The sequence below is a fragment of the Gymnogyps californianus genome, chromosome 1, assembly GCF_018139145.2.
Source record: "Gymnogyps californianus isolate 813 chromosome 1, ASM1813914v2, whole genome shotgun sequence".
NCBI classification, from domain to species: domain Eukaryota; kingdom Metazoa; phylum Chordata; class Aves; order Accipitriformes; family Cathartidae; genus Gymnogyps; species Gymnogyps californianus.
Window position 1 is genome coordinate 148,170,988 of NC_059471.1, and position 19,628 is coordinate 148,190,615.

The window sequence follows — 19,628 nt, forward strand, 5'->3', positions numbered from 1 at the left end:
GTAGGAAATTAATTTGTCAGCTGAAGACATATAACAGAGCATTCTAAATCCTGCGAGAAGCGGTGACCTATTTAATGCAAGATCTATTAAAATAATGCTTTAGACATGCATCAAAAATTCACTTGTGTGCCACTGGTGGAGGCAGACTGCAGTTATGGAGAGGCAGGAACCTACAGATTAGGAAATGTTCTGAAAAATTCATCTTCTGTTACATCAAAGAGAAATTGGAGGCTATCGTTATTTCTTAAAGGAAACTGTATCACTACAAGTTACTTTCCTAATCCTTTATGCTGCTACTATCTATAGTAGTTTTGCTGCTACTATCTATAGTAGATTTTTTTTTTTATAGTACGTCTTTCCCCTAACATACTTGAGAAAAACAAAAATGACGTACACAGAGGGAAAAAATAGCTTATGCAATAATGGTTGACTTGAGATAATTACAGCTGTTGAGACAAATTTGGTATCTAGATGACATACTCATCTGATGATAATGCTTGAGATTGGAACAGTGACAAAAATACCAACTCCCAGACAATACCATTGTGTGTTTCTTTGTTCTGTTTATGTGTAACATAATTTATCCCAGAACTTTTAAATAAATGGGATTTGATAAGGTATTCTGGAATCTAAAGATGCCCTAAAAAACGTGCATGAGGAGATATTTATTTCATACGTCTGGATAGTCTAGCCGATAACTGATGGTTTCTGCTTCTGTCTCTTTAGGCTAGCTTCATTCATGAAGATATTGAAAGCGCAATCAGTGACAGCAAAAGTGGGAAACAAAAGAAGAGGCTTGAAACACTGAGGTAAAAACTAACTTTTTGGCAGCGTATAGGATCATCAAATAGTGTTACAGCATTCAAAAGCTCTCCAAGTCTGCCTGCTGTCTTTTGCTCTTTTTTGCTAGTTGATAATATACTTCCAAAACCACGTGTGGAGGCCTTGCTTTAATAATTATCTCATGCTCTCTCAATTTATAGCGTCACTCTTACCTTTCCAGATTCCACCTTAGTGACAGGAACAGCTGACATCAGTACCACTTGCCAGAGAACAGCATTGCATGTGTTAGTTCTGCATATGGGTCAAGTAGTTCAGAATTCAAATTAAAAAAGTAAATGCCCCATAACTCCAAGTAAATAAGATTATGATAAAAGGTTTTGGGATCTAAAGATGTTAAATAAAACAGCAGCTGAAGACTGAATAATCTTCCTGCCTGCCTGCTTAACGATGCTGAAGACTCCTTGTTTCCCTGGTAGCAAAAGCTTCTCTGCCAGTTGGAAAATGTGGGGGAAAAGAGTCTGTTGGGTTCAGAGAAGATTAATACAGAAATGAGAGGTAGCCAACAGAGGCGTAGAACAAGGGCACAAATATATTAGATACTGAATTGGTAATGGTGGTAGTTTGTTGAAAAGTTAGTATGTAACTGCATTTTGATAGTATCTCTCAGTAACACTTAGTTTTGTGGTTCAGATAGAGAAGTCTCTGCTGGACAAAAATCATTAGGTAAAAACATGACCATTATATGAATGAGTTTGTAGCAGTCACTCACTGTTATAGTGGACACTCCCATAATGGACACTCCTATAAAAACAAAACAAAAAATGAACTGTGTCTAATTTTGTCTGCAGGTTTAAAATTAAATAAGTAGACTTTACTGTTTATGGGACTGTAACAAACAGGTATAAGCACAAAGAGGCAATCCAGGAGGACTCAAACACGTTGGATGTGCTGGGAAACTAATGAGATTTAATTGGGAAAAGAATGTAGGTCAGTACATCTGGTGGGAAAAATAATCCGAGATATCAGTCTCCGAGGACTACAAGGCCAAGAGGTCATGAGTGCGTGACAGCTTAGCACCGGTTACTCACTGTCGTAACATGTAACATGCTGGCATTGGGTCATGGAGAGAGACCCTCCTGCCTGACATTGCATTATCAAGTTGCTGCAAGGTTATTGACAAGTAGAAGTGTGGGACGTGGAGAAGAGTGCCCAGGAGACTGGAGGAAGGAAGGGTGAAGGAAACATTTTTTTGTTCCGTGTTCAAAGACCAAATAACACTTGACATTTTGTGTTGTTGTTGCATGCCATGAATGAGATGGGATTATAAAGAGATGAATTTAAGGTGAAGATCTTGCTTTTAAATAGGGGCGTGGAGAAGGGATGGGATGTGTGTATGACAGGAGTTGTTGGGATTTTTTTTGTCTGTTGGTATCAAGCTGCAGAATGACTTCAAAGACCTCTTTGCTTATGGTATTTAAAACTACAGTAAGAACTGGAAAAATGGAAAATGGGAGGTGGGAACATTGATACGTTTGTATCAAGACAGGACGAACAGGCCACTGTTATAAAAAGGAAAATCAGCCAGTAAATGTAATTGGTTTTGTTGGTAGGGTTTTCAGAAACAGGTGGCTGGCAACCTGTCAAATTTAGAGACTAGATACTCAACTTGTGATGGCTGAAAGGTAACTTCTAATGAAAAATTTCACACAAAATGGAAGTCCAGCCAGTAAACTGCATATGGTGGTAAAAATGCCACCTACTAAACCCAAGCCACTGAATTTACCTGTGTAAACTGGCAGGTCTCTAGGCATCATGTTCTGTGGCACCGCTTGGGGATTTCCCATGTGGCCAGGTGATCAAGATTTTCTAACCCCATCGTGGAGTGGGTTTCCTACTGTGTTTAACACATTTACACATCGTTGTCCTGAGTACTGCTTACCTGGCAGGTCCTCAACAGTAGAAGAGGTCCTTGTGAAGCCTCCTTGTCTTCTCTGATTAAGCACTAGAAAACGGAATGTTTTTCCTTCAAGTGTCACTTCTGGGCTTTCTTCGCTTCCTCTAGAATGATCTCCAAAGCTGACAGCGCCATCCCGCCGCCGCCGCGGGCGCCGGCCCCTGTGCCACCGGGGACCATCACCCAAGTGGATGTGAGAAGCCGTGTGGCGGCGTGGTCCGCCTGGGCCACTGAGCAGGGGGAGTGTGAGTATTTCTGGGAGCCCGCTGCTGCACAGCACGGTGGCAAACAATTGTTCTGGGCAGTAGGTTTTTATGATGCTCGGTAATAACAAAAATAATTTGGAAAGACCACTTTCATAAAGATTACGCTAATTGAGTCCAGGTACAGAAATGGTTGTACAACGTCACCCCTCTGTCCTTGCTGAGAGCAGACAGAATTATTCTGCCAGTCTCGTTTGAAATGCCCCAAGCCACCGTTGCCTGATCTGGGGAATAAGACCTGACTGTCATAATCTGACTTGTCATTTACTTGCACTTACCCGTTTTCTGCACTGCTTTTCAGAGCTGCTGTTACTTGTGTTTAGCTAGGTGGGGGTGTGGGCTACGGATTTTAACCTGGGCTTTTTTGTGAATGTAGTAACATTCACAGTAATCAGTACTGTCATAACTCTAGTAATTTAATGATGCTCTCTTTAGTAATAGGAAGAGCGTAGGCCAGATATTTCGGACAATTAAAAGATATAATCATGGATTAAAAGGTGACTAGAGATCAGCATTTTTTATTTATCTTTATCTTTATAATGACCTGTATGGCTAAACTAGCGTTTGTTTTTGGTTTGTTTGGGTTTTTGTTTTTTAAGCCCTAACCAAGGAATGCTCTAGCATGTCTGATAGGTTTAGATTTTTTTGTTTGTGGTTTGGTTTTTTTTTTTTAAATCTCTAATGGCAACATTTTTATTTTGATCAGATTTCTTTGAAAAAACTATTCTTTAGAAACAATTTTAGATTCCTTCTGTAAAACAGACTGTATTAAGGGAATAATCTTGGTTAAGATGAGGCCTTTTTTGATTTGGGTTTGGTTTGGGTTTTTTTTTTAATAACAGATACTAAAATTTTAGAATTAGAAGTCATTAACCATGGAGTCTTTATTATTTTTGGTTTATTAAACTGTATCACTCAACAAAGTACACAGCTATGCAAAGAAAACAACTAAAAATGTTCAGAGAAACCTGTAATGTTAAGAATGTTTTCATCTACTAACCTACAGTATTACATCTATCTTGAGTAAAGGCTAGTTTGTTCTTCTGTTTGACTTCTCAACTTCAGAAAAGTTTCATTAGTTTGTCAAGTGGTCTGTCTTGCCAGACCACTTGTGGACCTGAGTTACTGCAGTTCCTTTTATTCCACTCATGTGGATCTTCCCTAAAATGTATTTACTAAAATCCCACCTGATAAAAAAAGCAATACAGTATTTAATGTGACTTAAAAACGCAAAACTTATCATTTCTCAAAATGTTAACCCTTGTTGTTTTAGAATAAAAATCACTGACTCTGTCCATTGGTATTTGGAAATACCTGTTTTATCACATCATTACCTCCCATTTCTATGTTGCCAGACTTGGTCTCTCTGTCTAAATTCCTACGTCCCTTTTTTCTTATTGCCTTTCACATCAAAATTGTCTTTAAAGTCATGGCTACAATCTTCCTTCTTGCTTACTTCTATTGGAGTAGCTTTCAGCATATTTTACAAAATGGGATGATTTCTTATTATGTTGTATTTATAATCTGCTACTTTCTGCTGTAACTTTTCGATTTAGACCCTGGTACCACACTTCTGTGGTTAACTTCATTTATGCAGCTGAGTTGACTGAAAGTGTACACCTAAGGTTTTTTTGTGAGATGTGGCAGGATCAGGCATTAAGATGCAAGATTTTCAGGTTGTATGGAGTCCTTGCAAAGTGAATGGTAGAAACATTTTCCATCTTTTTCTCACAACAGTATGGTTTCAAGTATAAGCTGTATAGGAAGTGTTGATTACTAATTCTGTGTATATGGATGTCTTATTCTCTTCTTCCTTTTCTGCAGTTGAAAAACATAGACAATACCATGATCATGAAGAAACAGCAGAGATGATAGCAGCCAGGATTGACAGAGATGTTGTAAGTGAGAAACTACAAGCGATATTGCTTAATGTCTGTGAAATTTTGCACCTCTACTTTGTGGGAAGGATTTTTCCACATGGGAAATTCATTCCTGGAGGAAAGCTTTCCAGGCAGCCTGTGTTTGTGTGGTAGACCTTAAAAATGAATAGGCAGTCGTTCTTTTTCTTATTTTTTTTCTTTAAGAAAAAAGTACTGAATGTTGATGCAAAGTTTTCTGCTGTGAAGAGCTAGAAATATAAATACTGATTTTATGTGGTAGACCAAATTCAGCAAACTATGGAAGGATAAAGTTAAATTCCATTAATTTAGTGTGACTTACATATGTGCAATATCTGGAAAATGAGCATATCGTCATTTTTGATATTGCCTATAAACAACAACATTGGGCAGGTCTTATGATGTATGCAATATCAAATATTGCCCCATTTGTCAGTTCTAACTTTCTACTTTTCTACTCTGATGTTGCCCTCAGCAACATCTGAGGGTCTTGAGGAAAGCATGTTGGGGCCTGCTGAATTGATGTATACATGTTTTCCCCAGAGGCTCCTTGATTCTCCTCCACTTGCTCTTTGAAAACAATTCTTCAAAGAGTACTTCTATAAACCTACATACAAACAGCTTAACGCTTTGTACTAAAGGAAATTATGAAGTTATACTCTTTAGGAAAATGCTGTCCTACACAAATAATTAGAATTTTTTCATGCGTTGTGAGAGAAAATATGATGTGTGAATGAATTGTGTAATTCCAATCTGAATTTAATAATCTTGATGCTTATATTTTAAAAAACTTCCAGTGGCCCTAAGTTTTTAAAAATCTAAGATTTAAAATACTTTATAGGTGTGTAAAGTTAAGAACATAATAAATCTAAATAAGCAATGTTCTAGCATGGACTTTGTTCTGAGGAAGCTGTTGGTGTCTGAGAGAGTAGTCATTTTGATTTCTGGAGTATTTCTGCTATAGGTTCTGTAGAGAAACTGTTACTTTTCTTTTCTCCCATAGCAAATTCTGAACCATATTTTGGATGACATTGAGTATTTTGTTACCAAGCTTCAAAAAGCTGCTGAAGCATTTGCTGAACTTTCGAAGAGGAAGAAAACTAAGAAAAGTAAAAAGAAAGGACCTGGAGGTAGGAGTTCTTACTGCACACAGTTCTGTTTCTCTAAGGATCATTGAAGTAGCTAGCAAACATGTCTTTTTGTGTTGTTTTTTCATGAATGTAGTAATTTTCTCTCACTTTGAGCACAAAAAAATCCTATGCAGTATATTCTTAGAGGGAAACCTATGAAAATCATTTGCTTCAAGACAGTGGGGAGTGACTGCAGAATATGCTCACTGTCATGGTTCTGTATTTACAAAATTCTGTAAGTTGGTGAATTTATTATGTATTTATATGTTTACTATACCTGTAATATTTATAGAAATAATATACCATATAAATGGATATATAAAATCTCATTTTGCTCACCAGAGGGAGTTCTTACTCTCCGTGCAAAACCACCACCTCCAGATGAATTTGTTGACTGCTTCCAAAAATTCAAGCATGGCTTCAATCTTCTGGTAAGTGACTGCTAGTGGATATGGTAGTGAGAGGCATGCAGTAACAGGTTTTCTTCCTGAGAAAGCTGATGTTAAGTATAATATGATCTTTGTTTTCCTTGCTGCTACAAATTCATTCGGGTGTCAATTTTGCTGCATTGATTTTCCTATGTCTTATTTCACTTGTATGAAATGAAGAACTAAAATTCTGGGGAAAGATGAAGAGAAGAAGGAAGACTCAGTAACATGACAGATTTGCTTTGTAGTTATTTTTGAGTTTTCTTGGAGGTTCCTCCTATTCCAGTGCGTGTGGATACTTCATTGTTGACTCCCCTGAGGGAGCTGCAGAAGGTTATCTTGTCTTTGGGAATGTATTAATCAAGTCTTCTGCGTATAACTTTCCTGGTGCCTTGTCCACGTAGAGAAACCTTATGGGTCTTAAGTGCCCTACTGCTGCCAGCTGTGCAGAGGTGGTCATGCCATGCGGCGAACTGAGAGCCTGGGTCTGCGTTGTCTTGGTCTCCACTGCTCTTTCAGAAGGAGCAAACCCACAAGTATCTTCTTCAAGAATGCTGATATACCCGGAAACGTAATCTTGATTGGTCCTTGGCTGACACACAGAAAGATAGCTCAGCTGATACTTGACTAATCTTGGATATTCACCTTTTCCTTCTGCATCCAAGGTTGAACGGAGATAGGAGTGGAGTTGGTCACCTCTGGCCTAGGTTGACCTTTGAGCCAGCTTTGGGATGCTGCTCCTCAAGGGCTCTACACAGTGATTAGATGAGCATATTTCTTTTTCAGCATTGTTGTGTTTCTTCTTCTCCTGGTTCTTTTAAAGCCTTTTACGGGGGAAATTTGAGTTTAAATCGTAGAAGAATTTCTAGGAACTTCTGTTGGGATCACAGTTCTGTTGCATGCTTGCCAGCATCACGAGCTGTGGCCTGAATTTAGTTTTATTCAGTTATGCCCATCAGACTCTCTGTGCTTGTTGCCATCATGACATAGGATCTTTCTGGCCTTAGAACGCTCCATCCAACAAATTGCTGTCGCTTTATAGGTTCTCAACAAGCGGAGATTCTAATTCAAGAGCCTTCTCCTGGCATCTCTTCTTCTGCAAGTGCTATTAAAGGAAAGCAGCAAGTGGGACACCTTCAAAGGATTTACTGTCAGATACTGACTGTCCCTTCCAATTGCTGGGGAAGCTATGCCAACAGGGAAAATTGTTCTTGCATTCACTGAGTCATATCAGCTTTTTCTTCCTCTTGGGGCATGAATTCTGATTGCAGGGCTGTAGGAGATATTTAGAAATGTTAAGAATATGGTTTGTTTTTTTTTTTTTTTTAAACCCTATATCGAATGCTGTGATTCTGACCTTAAAGGATTACTGGTTTTGGGGGGATGGATGTCTTGGAACATGCTGATTCTTCTTAGTAAATAGTGCTTGTAATATTCATTTTTTTTCCATTCTTACTTCTTACTGCGTTCTGCATTTAAATTAGTTTTTCACCCAAGAAAAACGTGTGCATCTTTGAATCTTTATCTTCTGTGCAGGAGAAAAAACAGTTCTTGTTTTGGTGCTCAGCAGCATCTAGGACCTGGTTTCTAATGTTGCTCTTGAAGACCTGTGCTGTAACAGTGCTTTACTTGAGCATCATTGCAGGACCCACAAAAGCCTGAAATTTCACTTCCTGGTGCTTTATGTCAGACATGGGGAACTGTATAAAATTAAGAATCTAGTTTAAAAATAAAAGCAGTAGCTAGAAGAATAAAATCCTTGCCAGTAGAATGGAAACTGTTTTAAAATACCATGCTGGAGGCTCCTAGAAAATGCCTACCATCTGTCAAAAAAACATTAGAAAGACCAAAAGAAAGTTGTTATGACTGAAGAACAATGTATAGGAAGTTATTAGAAGTAAAAACACATCCTCCTCCTTTCTTCATTTGGAGGCACACTCTGGAAAGCTAGATATAAAAGTAGAATGAAGCTAGCCAAAAGCAGTTTGAGGAACAGATGGCAAGATGCAATAAAAACTACTATAACTTTTTAAAACACATTCTGGCGTGCTTCTTGCTTCTGGAGCCTGCAGGGCCAATGGGTGATCAGTAAATAAAAGAAATCCTCCAAGAAGCTGTATCAGAGAAAGTATATGATTTTTTTAATGCATATATTTACTTGGAAAAGCTTGATAGTGGACAATATGTTCATGAAAACCATTTTTTATGGGGGGCACAAGAGATTATCTGTTTCAAATTGAAGAACTGGTAATGGGTTAAAGAACAGCAAATCAAAATGGCAAGTTACTGGCAGATGAATAGAAACCCTGTTTGAATGGGCACTGTTCATCCATCTATTCCAAAAACTAAGTCAGCAAACCACACAGTATGGTGTGTAACCTCTATCAAACTGCCTTTCTTCCAGAGGAAGAGAAGTGGTTGAGGTAATGCTGATAATCTCTAAAGTCATTCCAGGGATCTGAGGGACTACAACAACCAGGTACCCCTGAGGCACCCTGACATGGCATGCGGTTTGTAGGCAGCTATATTAAATTGAGGAAGAAGCAAACATGCATCTTTCAAAACAAAATAATGTCTATAAATCCATCAATTCTTTGATTTTGTTTCTTTGGATTTCCAAAACACATCCAGCAAGGTTGCACACCCTGAAGTTCTTAAAGAAACTGAGCTCCTGTGAAGTTGAATGTAGCTTCTTAGATTCTTGTTTGGTGAAATAGAGAACAAATTATAGGCCTAAAATGCTGGTTCTCAAAGTGCAGTAAATTTAGCGGTGAAGTCCCACACATGCCTCTGCAGGGGCCTTTGCTGTCCAACTTATTTACAGGTGTTCTGGCAAATGGGGATTGTACAGTCTACAAATGTAGAAATATCTCATGATAGCGGATAAAGTGACAGATGAAATTCAATATTGATAGATACGATAGAATCATGTACAGGTGGGGAAAAATCTCATATATAACACAAATCAGAACAAAATGTTGATGTAATACAGATTCCTGAGAGAACGTCATCAATGGTGATCAACCAAGCAAATGTTAAGAACCATCGGAAAAAAAAAAAAAATAACAAATGAAGAGCATCAATATGCCGTTATGTTCTCTGGCCTTATTTTGTTCCCAGCGTAGCAAAATTGAAGAAGGTACAGGGAGGACACGAATGCTTGAAGGAATTACTTTAGCTTGGAAAAGACGAGAGGAAGAATGTAATAAATCTGTAAATGGTTATGAGCATCACTGGAAAAAGCAAGTAGAGAAGGATTGCTCAGTTTTCATTTGGAAAAGAACTACAGAATACTAATGAAACTAAGAGGTGGCAAATTTCCAAAGGAGATGCTTCTTTACAAAGCATATAATTCAGTTGCAGAACTTCTTGTTTTGCACAATAGGTGCTAAAGATGTACATGGATTCAAAAGCAATTGGATGAATGAGCACTTGCACTTAGTGGATGTTGCAGACAAAACACTGGGCTTAGGCGGACCTGTGGCCTGACCAGGGATGGCCATTCTTATGTGAAGTATTTATTGTCATAAAAGTTAAAAGTTTCTTAAAATGTATCATTTTCCCATTCCTTCAGGCCAAATTAAAGTTCCATATCCAGAATCCTAGTGCAGCTGAACTGGTTCATTTTCTCTTTACCCCACTACATATGGTAAGATTTTATAATTTTCTCAGTGTTTTCCTTCAAAAGTCTTGTATTTATACACTCTGTAACCTTTTCAAGGATAACGCAATTGAAATGTTGTGTCCCTGGACAGTAACTAAGGAGAAATGTGTGTATCTCAGTATGAGGTTCTCTTTAGAAAATAATTTATATCCTTTTCTGCATATATTCCCATCTATTAAATATATTTATTTAAATCATCTTTAGCTTTGTGTGTTACAGTTTTCCATTATAATTTTTAATTAACAATAAAAAATTGAGATACTTTACATAATGCAGGAGGAGAGTTGAAAGCATAGCCATATGTTTATTTAATGGAAGTATGTGTGGTTTTGATCAGTAGAGCAAAAATAACATTGCCAAAAGTGGGTCTAAATATAAAATGATTGGCGACCAGAACAGCAGTTTTTCTGCAATAAATGGTTTAGTTAATCTGTAGGACATTGACACATTTTTAGCTTCTCAGGGTTTTTTTGGGGGGGGGGGGAGGGGGGGGGTGTTTTTGTGAGTAATAAATATTTCCTAGCAGCACTGTAGGTAACTTATATTCACAGTAACTTCCTCACTGACAATGTGTATGTTCTTTGTATTATTTTAATACTTGGATTTAGGTGGTACAGACAACAGGAGGTCCAGAGCTTGCTGGTACAGTACTGAGCCCCCTCTTAACAAAAGATACTATAGACTTCCTGCGATATACTGTCACCAGTGAGGAAGGGCAGTTATGGATGTCATTGGGTGACACATGGACCAAAGCCAGGTGAGAAAAAGCCTTTGCATATTTTAGAGATGATCTCTAAACTCAATTGACACTCTATTGACACAATCTTAACCAGGTTATCCACCCCCCAATAAACTCACTATTAATTTGTTAGGCTTTGGACTCTTCAGAACCGTTCTTTGAAATTTTTGGAAAGGAACTCTTCAGCCTCAGTGGGATTTGGGAGTGGTTTGATTTTAGGGGTCTCAAGGAGGGAGAAAATGCAGACAGAAATTTTTGTTTTGTCCATGGTATCGAGAACCTCTTGACATAACCTCTTGCAGTCATTTTTTTCTGAACTGTCCCTTGCAAGTTTCCAGTTGTTTTTCACCATTATTTTTCCAACCCAGCTGTCTGGACTTCATTAAGTAGGCTTAGCTAAAAATTAACTGTTTTATGCATTTGTTGTTTTTGAGGTAAGTACAAGGTTTGAAATTAGGTAAATAGAACATGCAAAAGAAAAAGCAAAAGAAAAAGCTTAAATCAGCAAAGTGCGTTTTAACTCTGTAATCTGTCGTAGATAAGTACATTTGATGATGATTAAGTATGCAATCACTTGGGCTGGAAAAGCATCATGTATTTTGTGTTTATTTGTCCTTGCTCTTAGATTTCAAATTGGAACATAAACATCTACTGAGTGGATTTCTTTAATTAACTTGATTGATTAAAAAGTAGTTGAGTGTTTTGCTGGTAAGGAAGGCTGCATGGAAAGCCCTAGAGCATGGAGTGACAAACATCCTCAGAGTAGGGCGAGTGACATACAGGTCTTTCCCTTCCTTGATCTCACTCTGCGGCAGGACCAGGAATGTCCAAATTCATCCTTTGGGCCTATCGTTCGGCCTGCTACTACAAAATGAGCTGAAAACAGGAATTGCAGCTCCTTGTGATTGCCAGAGAGCTTACCCCAGCAAAGCACCATTTGCTTGCCTTTACCTGCTTCGGGCTCTGCTGGCTTCATAGCGGCTTGTGGTGGGACTGGCAGTGGAAATTGCCTCATAGCATTGGAGCCCCGTGCAGGGAAAATGGATCACTGTGTAAAATAATGGGCTCCTTGTCTTGGGAACTACCATCATCATTCGTTTAGTCCATCCTGAAGAAAGTTTAATGGAAAGAAAAGTAGATCCTGCTGGGCAGTGAAGAATGAAGCACTTAGAATATAGTTAGTTGACCCCTGCAGATTAGAAATGATGGTCTGATTGACCTCAGTATACAGAGGTACACTGTGGTGTGGTGAAGCAGGAGAGGTGAATGATAAAACTCAGGGGGTACTGACCTAGTGCAGGCCTGCTAATGGGCTAGTAATTGCTGACTGCTCCTGCAACTTGTGTGTCTGGCAGCATTTGTCCCTTAATTTTGAGTAGTGACAACAACAAGACTGTTAAAAGACTGTAATGTACATTACCATTTCTGCTTCCACTGTGAAGATACAGTAATTTATATTGCGGGACAGTGTGTTATGTGTAGTGCAAAGGCAGAGCATGAAAGTTTTAATTTAGGTATTTTGTATTACAATAGGGAATGCTAATGGAGCTCTGAAAAGTAATACGGTATTTTAAAAAGATCAATCTGGACTATAAAACAGCAAATGTGATGATAATTCTTGTGTCTTGGAGCATGTAGAGTTGGTTTTTTTGTCAGTAAAAGCTATTGTTTAACTTCTTGTTTTAGGTGTAGCTAGGCCCCCTAAGCTTCCATGCTTCATACCTGCTTTCAGACTTCCTTATAAAGCAGGCTGTTTCTTTGAAGTCTTTTGTCTGGTGCTTTCACACAAATAGAGCATTGCAATATTTTTCCCCATCTACCAATTAAAACAAATCCTAGATTTGTTTGTGATTGATTCTTCTATTACTCATCCTTTGCTACAAGACAGAAATTTGTTGTGTTTTACCACTGACATGTCCTTACAGCAGGAGCAGTTTCCTTCTGCAGGGCACAGCAGGGAGCATAGTTGTGGTCAATAAATGTTTTCTGCTGATTTTCTGTGTTCTAGCACAATTCTGCCTGTACGGTAATCCCAGCCTCTCCTCTATACTAATAAAAATTCTAAAGCATTTCAATTTTTAGGAAACCTATTAAACCAATATTTGTATGGCCCTTGATACAGATCTCTAGTTTACTTTTCTTGCAGAGCGGACTGGCCCAAAGACCATTTTATTCCACCTTATGTCCCCCGTTTCCGAAATGGTTGGGAGCCTCCTTTGCTGAACTTCATGGGAGCTCCAAAGGAGCAAGAACTCAATCATTTGGCTGAGTCTGTGGCAAACGTTGCAGAGCAACAGCGGAAGCAAGAAATGAAAAGACTGTCAACTGAGGTAGGTTACCTGCGACAGCGTTTTGTAAATTAGCTGAAGGCAACACCAACTGCTTCCTTCATAAAGAAAATATTCTGTGACATTGTTGGAGCAATGGTGCTCTGACATCTGCTACATCAGTGCAAGCTCATTACACTTATATTAAAGTTATACGAAACCAAATACCTGTTGAGCCACCAAAAATGTGATTAGGAAAAATATAAGGCTTTTGCCTACTACTCTCCTTGAACTTGGTGCACTTTCCCACCTCAGCTGGGAGGACAGTCTAAGCCCCTGAGGTTCAGTTTGATTCTTGACCTGTGCTTTCAGATCCCATTGATTTTGATCATATATACTTCAGGCTGAGTTTGAACCAAAGTGTTCTTAAATGTGCATCCATGCACAGGCACACAGGCAAAAAGAGAAAAACACCACTTTTTAGGGAATTTTGGATTTAAGCTGCTTCTTCACAAATGTGGAATTTAATATTCCTTTCATTAATTTCTTGATACTTTCACTGTATTGCAAGAAAGTATTTGGAGGTGCTATCAGAGTAATGCCATGTCAGGTAATTTTGACCTACTTCTGAAAAACAGCTGCCAATTAGACGAATTATTGCACAGGAACATTTTCCCATCCTTTTCTCCCAAGAAATGTGATGAATTTAGCAAAAGATAGGTTATTCTATTTAGGGAATGGAAACATGCGCCACCGTCTAAAGCCTTCAGAGAAACCAGAGTGTGTTTTCTGACCAACTTTATAGTCAGTCCCTTTGTTTCTCAACAAAGATTCTACCCCCTACTTTTTCAGTAGAGTTGATCAGAAAATGTACTTTGATTTTTGTGAAAATTTTAAGAATATATGTGGATTTTGTTGCTTTTTAATTCACAAAAATAACTATTGCCTTCTTAAACATATAAAATTTTTCATTTTGGAAGCTTGTTGTTGTTGGGAGGACATAAGCTTTAATTTAAAATTTTTATTTATTTTTCTATGCTAGTTTTAGTTTAAATCAAGTGTTAGCTAGTCCAAGGTCCCCTGTTAGCAGCTGTGATATGGAAGTGCACCTAAGAATTTTCTAGGTTCAGTCCATAGTCTTTCCTATTTCCTTGAGCAATCTACACCAGTACTATATTTGAAGTACATCTTAACGCAATGATACTGGATTTTATCTCAATTTTATATTATATATAATATATATATATTTATCTGTTAGTGAAAAAATGCACATACAGAAGAAGATTCAAGGGAAGGATTATTGGCTGTTATGGGATGGTGTTCTTTTGCAGAGCAATTCTCTTACTAGAGACAACAAAGCTTCCCGAGCAAAAGTTTATCAAAACTGCTCGTGGAAAGCTTGTCACAATAAAACTTCGTTTTAATGCAAATATCTGTTAGTCAAAAAAAAAAAAAAAAAGTCTGCTCAGCTATAGAGACAAATAAATTGGGTAAAAAGTCTGCCAAGCAAAGGAGGATAACATGGTATATATTTGATTACTTAAAACACTGTTTGGCTTTATGCCTAACAAGATATATACGAATAAATGTGCCAAAACCTAAGTTATTACCAGTGATTCATTTTGAGCAAAAAAGCATGTAGTAAAATTAGTGGGCACAATAATGTGAAAGGTAGCTGTTGCCATTGCTGTCACCTCCTTCCCTGGTCATCTCCCCAAAAAGCCTCATCAAACATTGTCTCAGTGTTTCACTGCTCACTGCTGCTCTTACGTTTCCATGGAGGTTTTTTTGTTTATATTGTGCTCCTTCTAAATAATTGAAAAAAGAAAAAAGACAAAATATTATTGAAGAAAGAGGAGCATTAATTTTTCTCTTCTGATGATTGTAAGAATTTCATTTATTATTTATATATACAATAAGTTAAAACAAATTTGGAGGGGGAGAATAAATTGCGGTATTTTGGTTGCTTGTGTTTCAGGGAGTTGATTTCATTCTTTTTCATGGTTGTAATGTGGGTGGGATTAGTAGTTGTACATGCCAACTTAGCCTCTTTGTCTTAATCTTCAAAAGAAAAAAAAATATATATATCCCAGTTCACTGAAGGTGTTTGTGTGCCTGGCACCTAGGATATCAGGCACTGTTGCTGATTCCCGCGTGGTCTTGGGCAAGTCATTTAACCTTGGTAACTTGGCTCCCTGTGCCGGTGCCTCCTCAGCACGTCCCTAGGGGGAAGAGCATTGAGCTGCTTAATAGTTGTGAAATGCTGTAGGTGCTCAGCTGGAAAAAGCTGTTCGAGTGCAAAATGCTATTTGTCTGCAGCAAAAGGACCGCCCTGGAGTGGGTGGTACCGGAATAATTATTCTTTCATAAGTCTGCCCTAACAGCTTGTTTAAGGAAGAGTGCTGGAAAAGTGAGAATTTAAGTGTTTGTCTCTTGCCACTAATTGGCCTCGTGTCTTGGTGTGACTTTGCTCTCCCGAGGACCACGGCTGCTTGTCGAGAGCTGTGCCGCGCTGGGAGTGGAGAGAGGGAGGGTGCATGCAGCTGCCCTCCCTGCTAGGCAGGGACTGCTCTGGCATCTGGCAAAGTGCATTGGAGGTTCCTGCTCATGAGAACCTTGGGTTTTTTCTTTCCATTCCTGAATCTTAAGATCTAGCCACACACACAGCTCCCACTAAGAGGGGCTTCAGGGTGGAGTCAGTTCAGCTATGAGGACTTCAAATGGCACTGAAACAAGGGGGAACTGGTGATAGAGAGTCCAGTGAGGCTAAGGCGATGCAAATAATTTGTGTGTGAAGTAAAATGAGTTCCTGCTTCCTGAGTGTCTTTTGATGTAAGGTATAAGCTAGGTGACACTTGAGATTTTTTTCAAAGAGGACTTAGTAATATAGTTTTAAAGAATATTCTATGTGTATGGTGGTTTTTGTGTGGTTTTAATTTCTTTTCATAAACCCGCAGTCCCGTAGGCAAGTGTCTCTGGGTGCCAGGTCAGATACTTGGAGGTAGAAATTAGGTGAGTAGCTTTTCTGTAGCTACACAGACGGGGGAAAAAAAACCCAACAACCCCCCAAAAAACCAAACCCCCAAAAACCAAACAAACCAGGCTTAGAGATTTGGCAATTTCTGATGAATCTCAGCTGTTCTAACTTATGCAACTGGGTGGTGGTATAAGGAAAAGATCTAGAATGAGCAATTTCAATATCGTAATCTCCAGAAATGAACTGCTTAGCTTGTTTTTGTTTTGGGGAACGGTGGTTAAAATAATTCTTACTTAGAAGCAGAGTATCATTGCTGGATTTAAGGTGTGGCTTTTTTTTTAAAGGACTGCTGTTTAAAAAGAATTTCCTAAAGCCTTGAATATTCTTACATATGTGCTTGTGATAAATCATGATTATTTTCCTTAATTAAAGTCCTTAATTATACTATCACATTCCTTTTTGCATTTCTTCTTTGACTATAGTCTTGTTCAGTGAGAGGGTGACATAAATGAGCCACTTCATATTATGATCCTGCAATAGAGTGATAATTTTGCTTGGGGGGTTTTATTTCTTATACAGACTTACTGTTAGCTAGCTAGAGGTTTCTGGCTTTAAGTGTACACCTAGAACAAAAGCTCAAAGTGGTTTCTCAGTGCCATTTATTTTAAAGCCATTCAGCCATTGTTTAGAAGTTGTGTTGCTGTAGCGATATCTGAGAGATGACATGAACCTTGCCCCGGAGAACTGTTTTTCTAAAGAGTATCCACTGCAATATTAATGCAGTGGGATGACTTAGGATAGAAATTCTTTTGTTCTTATCCTTTTGATCTCCTTGTTTATGTGTTTGAAATGCAGAAGTTATTAACTTTTCATAGCAGAACTGTGAGCACCTGAGGATGCGTGAATGCTGACAGGGACCCTAGGGGTGCTGGATTAAGTGAACTACGCGGTGCCGCTGATGACACTAATCCACTTTGTGGCTTTGTTTCTTTTTTGTTTTCCAGCCTCCCAGTGTTCCCGACTACCCTCCATCCGATGGGTATGCATTCAGTAACACAGTGTACAAAAGAGGGCCTCTGCTGGACCAGGGGGCGGCTGTTGCTGCCTTTAAGCAAACTGTTAGCCGACATGTAGATAGGTAACACTGAATCAACGGCGTACGTGGTGCTGTGGATAACTGTCCCAACTCATTGCTATTGGGGTGGCGGTGTCTGTGATTACCTTTGGTTGTGTCTGGAGCAGATGATAATTTCTATGAGGAAGCGATTCTGGTTAGCAGTGGGTATTCTGCTTTTGCTTCTCTAAGGCACATCGTTAAGACTCTTTTAGTATAATTTCTATGAAAATACCCTGTTTATGTATGCTGTTAAATTGATGCTTTTGTCAAAAATGATATAGTGGAATTCCAACCCAATTGAGAACACAGAATCCTCATATTTGGGTTCAAATTTTATTTCTGCTTTGTTTCATGTTTTTAAATATACTCTTTGCACTTTTCAGAACTACAAAGAATGACAAGTCTGCTCTGAGATTCATCTGTCCTTGTTTTGAATGATTGTTTGATTTGTTTAGCTGCTCACTTAGTGCTCCATAGTCTCCTGCTTTTTGTTTTCTGGGCTGGTGCATAAATACCCACTTTCAGGATAGTAACTCCTCGTTTCTTCCATTCTCTTTCAAATGTTATAGAAAATATTCTGAAATGTTTGCATAGCAACCAGTGTCTTTTTGCACATCCTTTTTCATCCCCTTCATTTTAGCCTAAATCCGAATAGCTTGACAAGATCAAATGCAGTGATCCTTGGAGTCTTGGCCTTGTCTGTGGGGAGAATTTATATCAGCACAAGCTGTGGAAGTAAATCGGTAGAGCAGTGCTGGAATTGCTCCCCCATGCCAAACCATGTTCGGTATACACCATATGAGCAGTATTTAGGCTTATGCCATGTAAGATGTTTAAGCTGTTTTGAGGATTAGATTGCTGGTTAAAACAGCTCTGATATAACTCTTTTGATGAAAACCTTTGCATAATCCCTAGTTTTGAGCTATGTGCTGAAAGATCCTGTTGTTAATCTGCATGCAAACAAATTCCCATGTGGTGTGCAGGTTGAAGACTTGATTCTTTTCCTGAACTTTGGATTTATTCTTCATAACAACAACAGCAGTAGTAGTCATCTCTTAATCATTTTCTCAAACTTCGTTACTTTTTGAGTTCTTGTCTCAGGACCAGTCAGCTTGAAATCTACCTGATCTGTACTCAAAATTCCTTTCTCTCTTAGCTGTAGTGTGATAAGATCTGTTTTGTCCTTTCAGAGTAAGAGTATTCCATGCAAATGTTGTTGCCTCCATTTCAGGTTTAGAGAATGAGTCATTGCATTGAACTATTGATGATATCAGTGTATCTGGCTGCAACTGAAAGAGTCATCCAAGCCTCCTTTGTGGCGGGTAAAGAGAAATGGGTGTTTCTAAGAAGCAGTTCATGTAAGGTGAAATTAGTCTTTTGAAAGATATGAAATGAGACATGCTGTAGTGGTGCCCGTTTCTCACCACTGATTGTAGGAGGGAGTCTAGATGTCTGGTATCGATGCAAACATCCACAGTGTGCCCCTATCTTCCAGTCTGTTCAACATGAAACAAACTTCCATTTGTTAATTGGCTCTTGAGACATATAATACGTGCCTGGTAGGAGCTCATTATTGGGGGAAAGCTGTTAATATGTATTACCCCAAATAACTTCCCTTTAAAGATAAATTTTAAAGCATCTGTGAAGAAGCAGGTAGAGGAGTGGGTTTGGGGCAGAGAGTGAGAAATTCAAGCTGACCCTTTCAGCCATCATTTGCTGGTCCTTGTTCAAAGCCGGCATTCCTAATGAAGGCAGTGACCAAGCCACCCACTACCTTCTGAGGGACAGGTAGGTTACACCTTGTCCAGGGATATTATAATCACAGGGAACTTCAGTGAGCCTTACTCCAACATGCTGGGACCTCCAATAAGGTGTGCTTTCCTTGGGTGATGTAAACTAAGTGTCAGGATCTTAAACTTTCAGTGTGATACTAGGTATATCGGGGATTCTCTCTGATGCTGAAAGACTACTGAATAGTTTTTCAGCAAGTTGTGTGGTGTTTCAAGGTAGTATGCTGTGTAGTTTGGTTTTGCGCTTTCATTTGAAGAAAAGCACCCTGAAAGTCTGTGCAATCCACTGGGCTCTTGAGCAGCGTGCACAGGAGAGCAGAGGGCTGCAGTTACGCTATGTCTGATAGGCAGTAAGAAAACACAGTGGAGGATGGATGGAGGGAAGTCTTGAGAATATTTGTGCCCCAAGTAAACTGTTTGGCTCATTAAGCTGGGCTTAAAGAATTATGGTCTCTTCAGAAGCATACAGCCATTGCCCAGCCCATGTTCTTGGGATGTTGCGTTGATTGCAACAGAGTAGAGTAAAACTTAAACGTAAGCATTTTTTTAAATTCTTCCCGAGTTATGTTTTTTGAAGGGATCAGGATAGTTAGATGTGGACAAGGCAGGAAGACGCAG

The 19,628-nt window shown here is 38.8% G+C and overlaps 1 protein-coding gene across 6 annotated transcripts in view; it reads left to right on the plus strand.

The window, feature by feature from the left end:
- Window positions 1-19,628, plus strand: part of EPS8 (epidermal growth factor receptor pathway substrate 8) — a 141,167-nt gene that overhangs the window by 100,502 nt on the left and 21,037 nt on the right. For 5 of the 6 annotated variants that reach the window (XM_050896617.1, XM_050896610.1, XM_050896625.1 and 2 more), the window contains 9 exons: window positions 727-809; window positions 2,846-2,982; window positions 4,825-4,898; window positions 5,902-6,028; window positions 6,371-6,459; window positions 10,031-10,105; window positions 10,729-10,877; window positions 13,006-13,189; window positions 17,108-17,241. In XM_050896617.1, the coding sequence (XP_050752574.1) occupies window positions 727-809; window positions 2,846-2,982; window positions 4,825-4,898; window positions 5,902-6,028; window positions 6,371-6,459; window positions 10,031-10,105; window positions 10,729-10,877; window positions 13,006-13,189; window positions 17,108-17,241 (1,052 nt within the window). The remainder of the gene's footprint in view (window positions 1-726; window positions 810-2,845; window positions 2,983-4,824; window positions 4,899-5,901; window positions 6,029-6,370; window positions 6,460-10,030; window positions 10,106-10,728; window positions 10,878-13,005; window positions 13,190-17,107; window positions 17,242-19,628) is intronic. The other variant, XM_050896651.1, reaches the window with a different exon arrangement.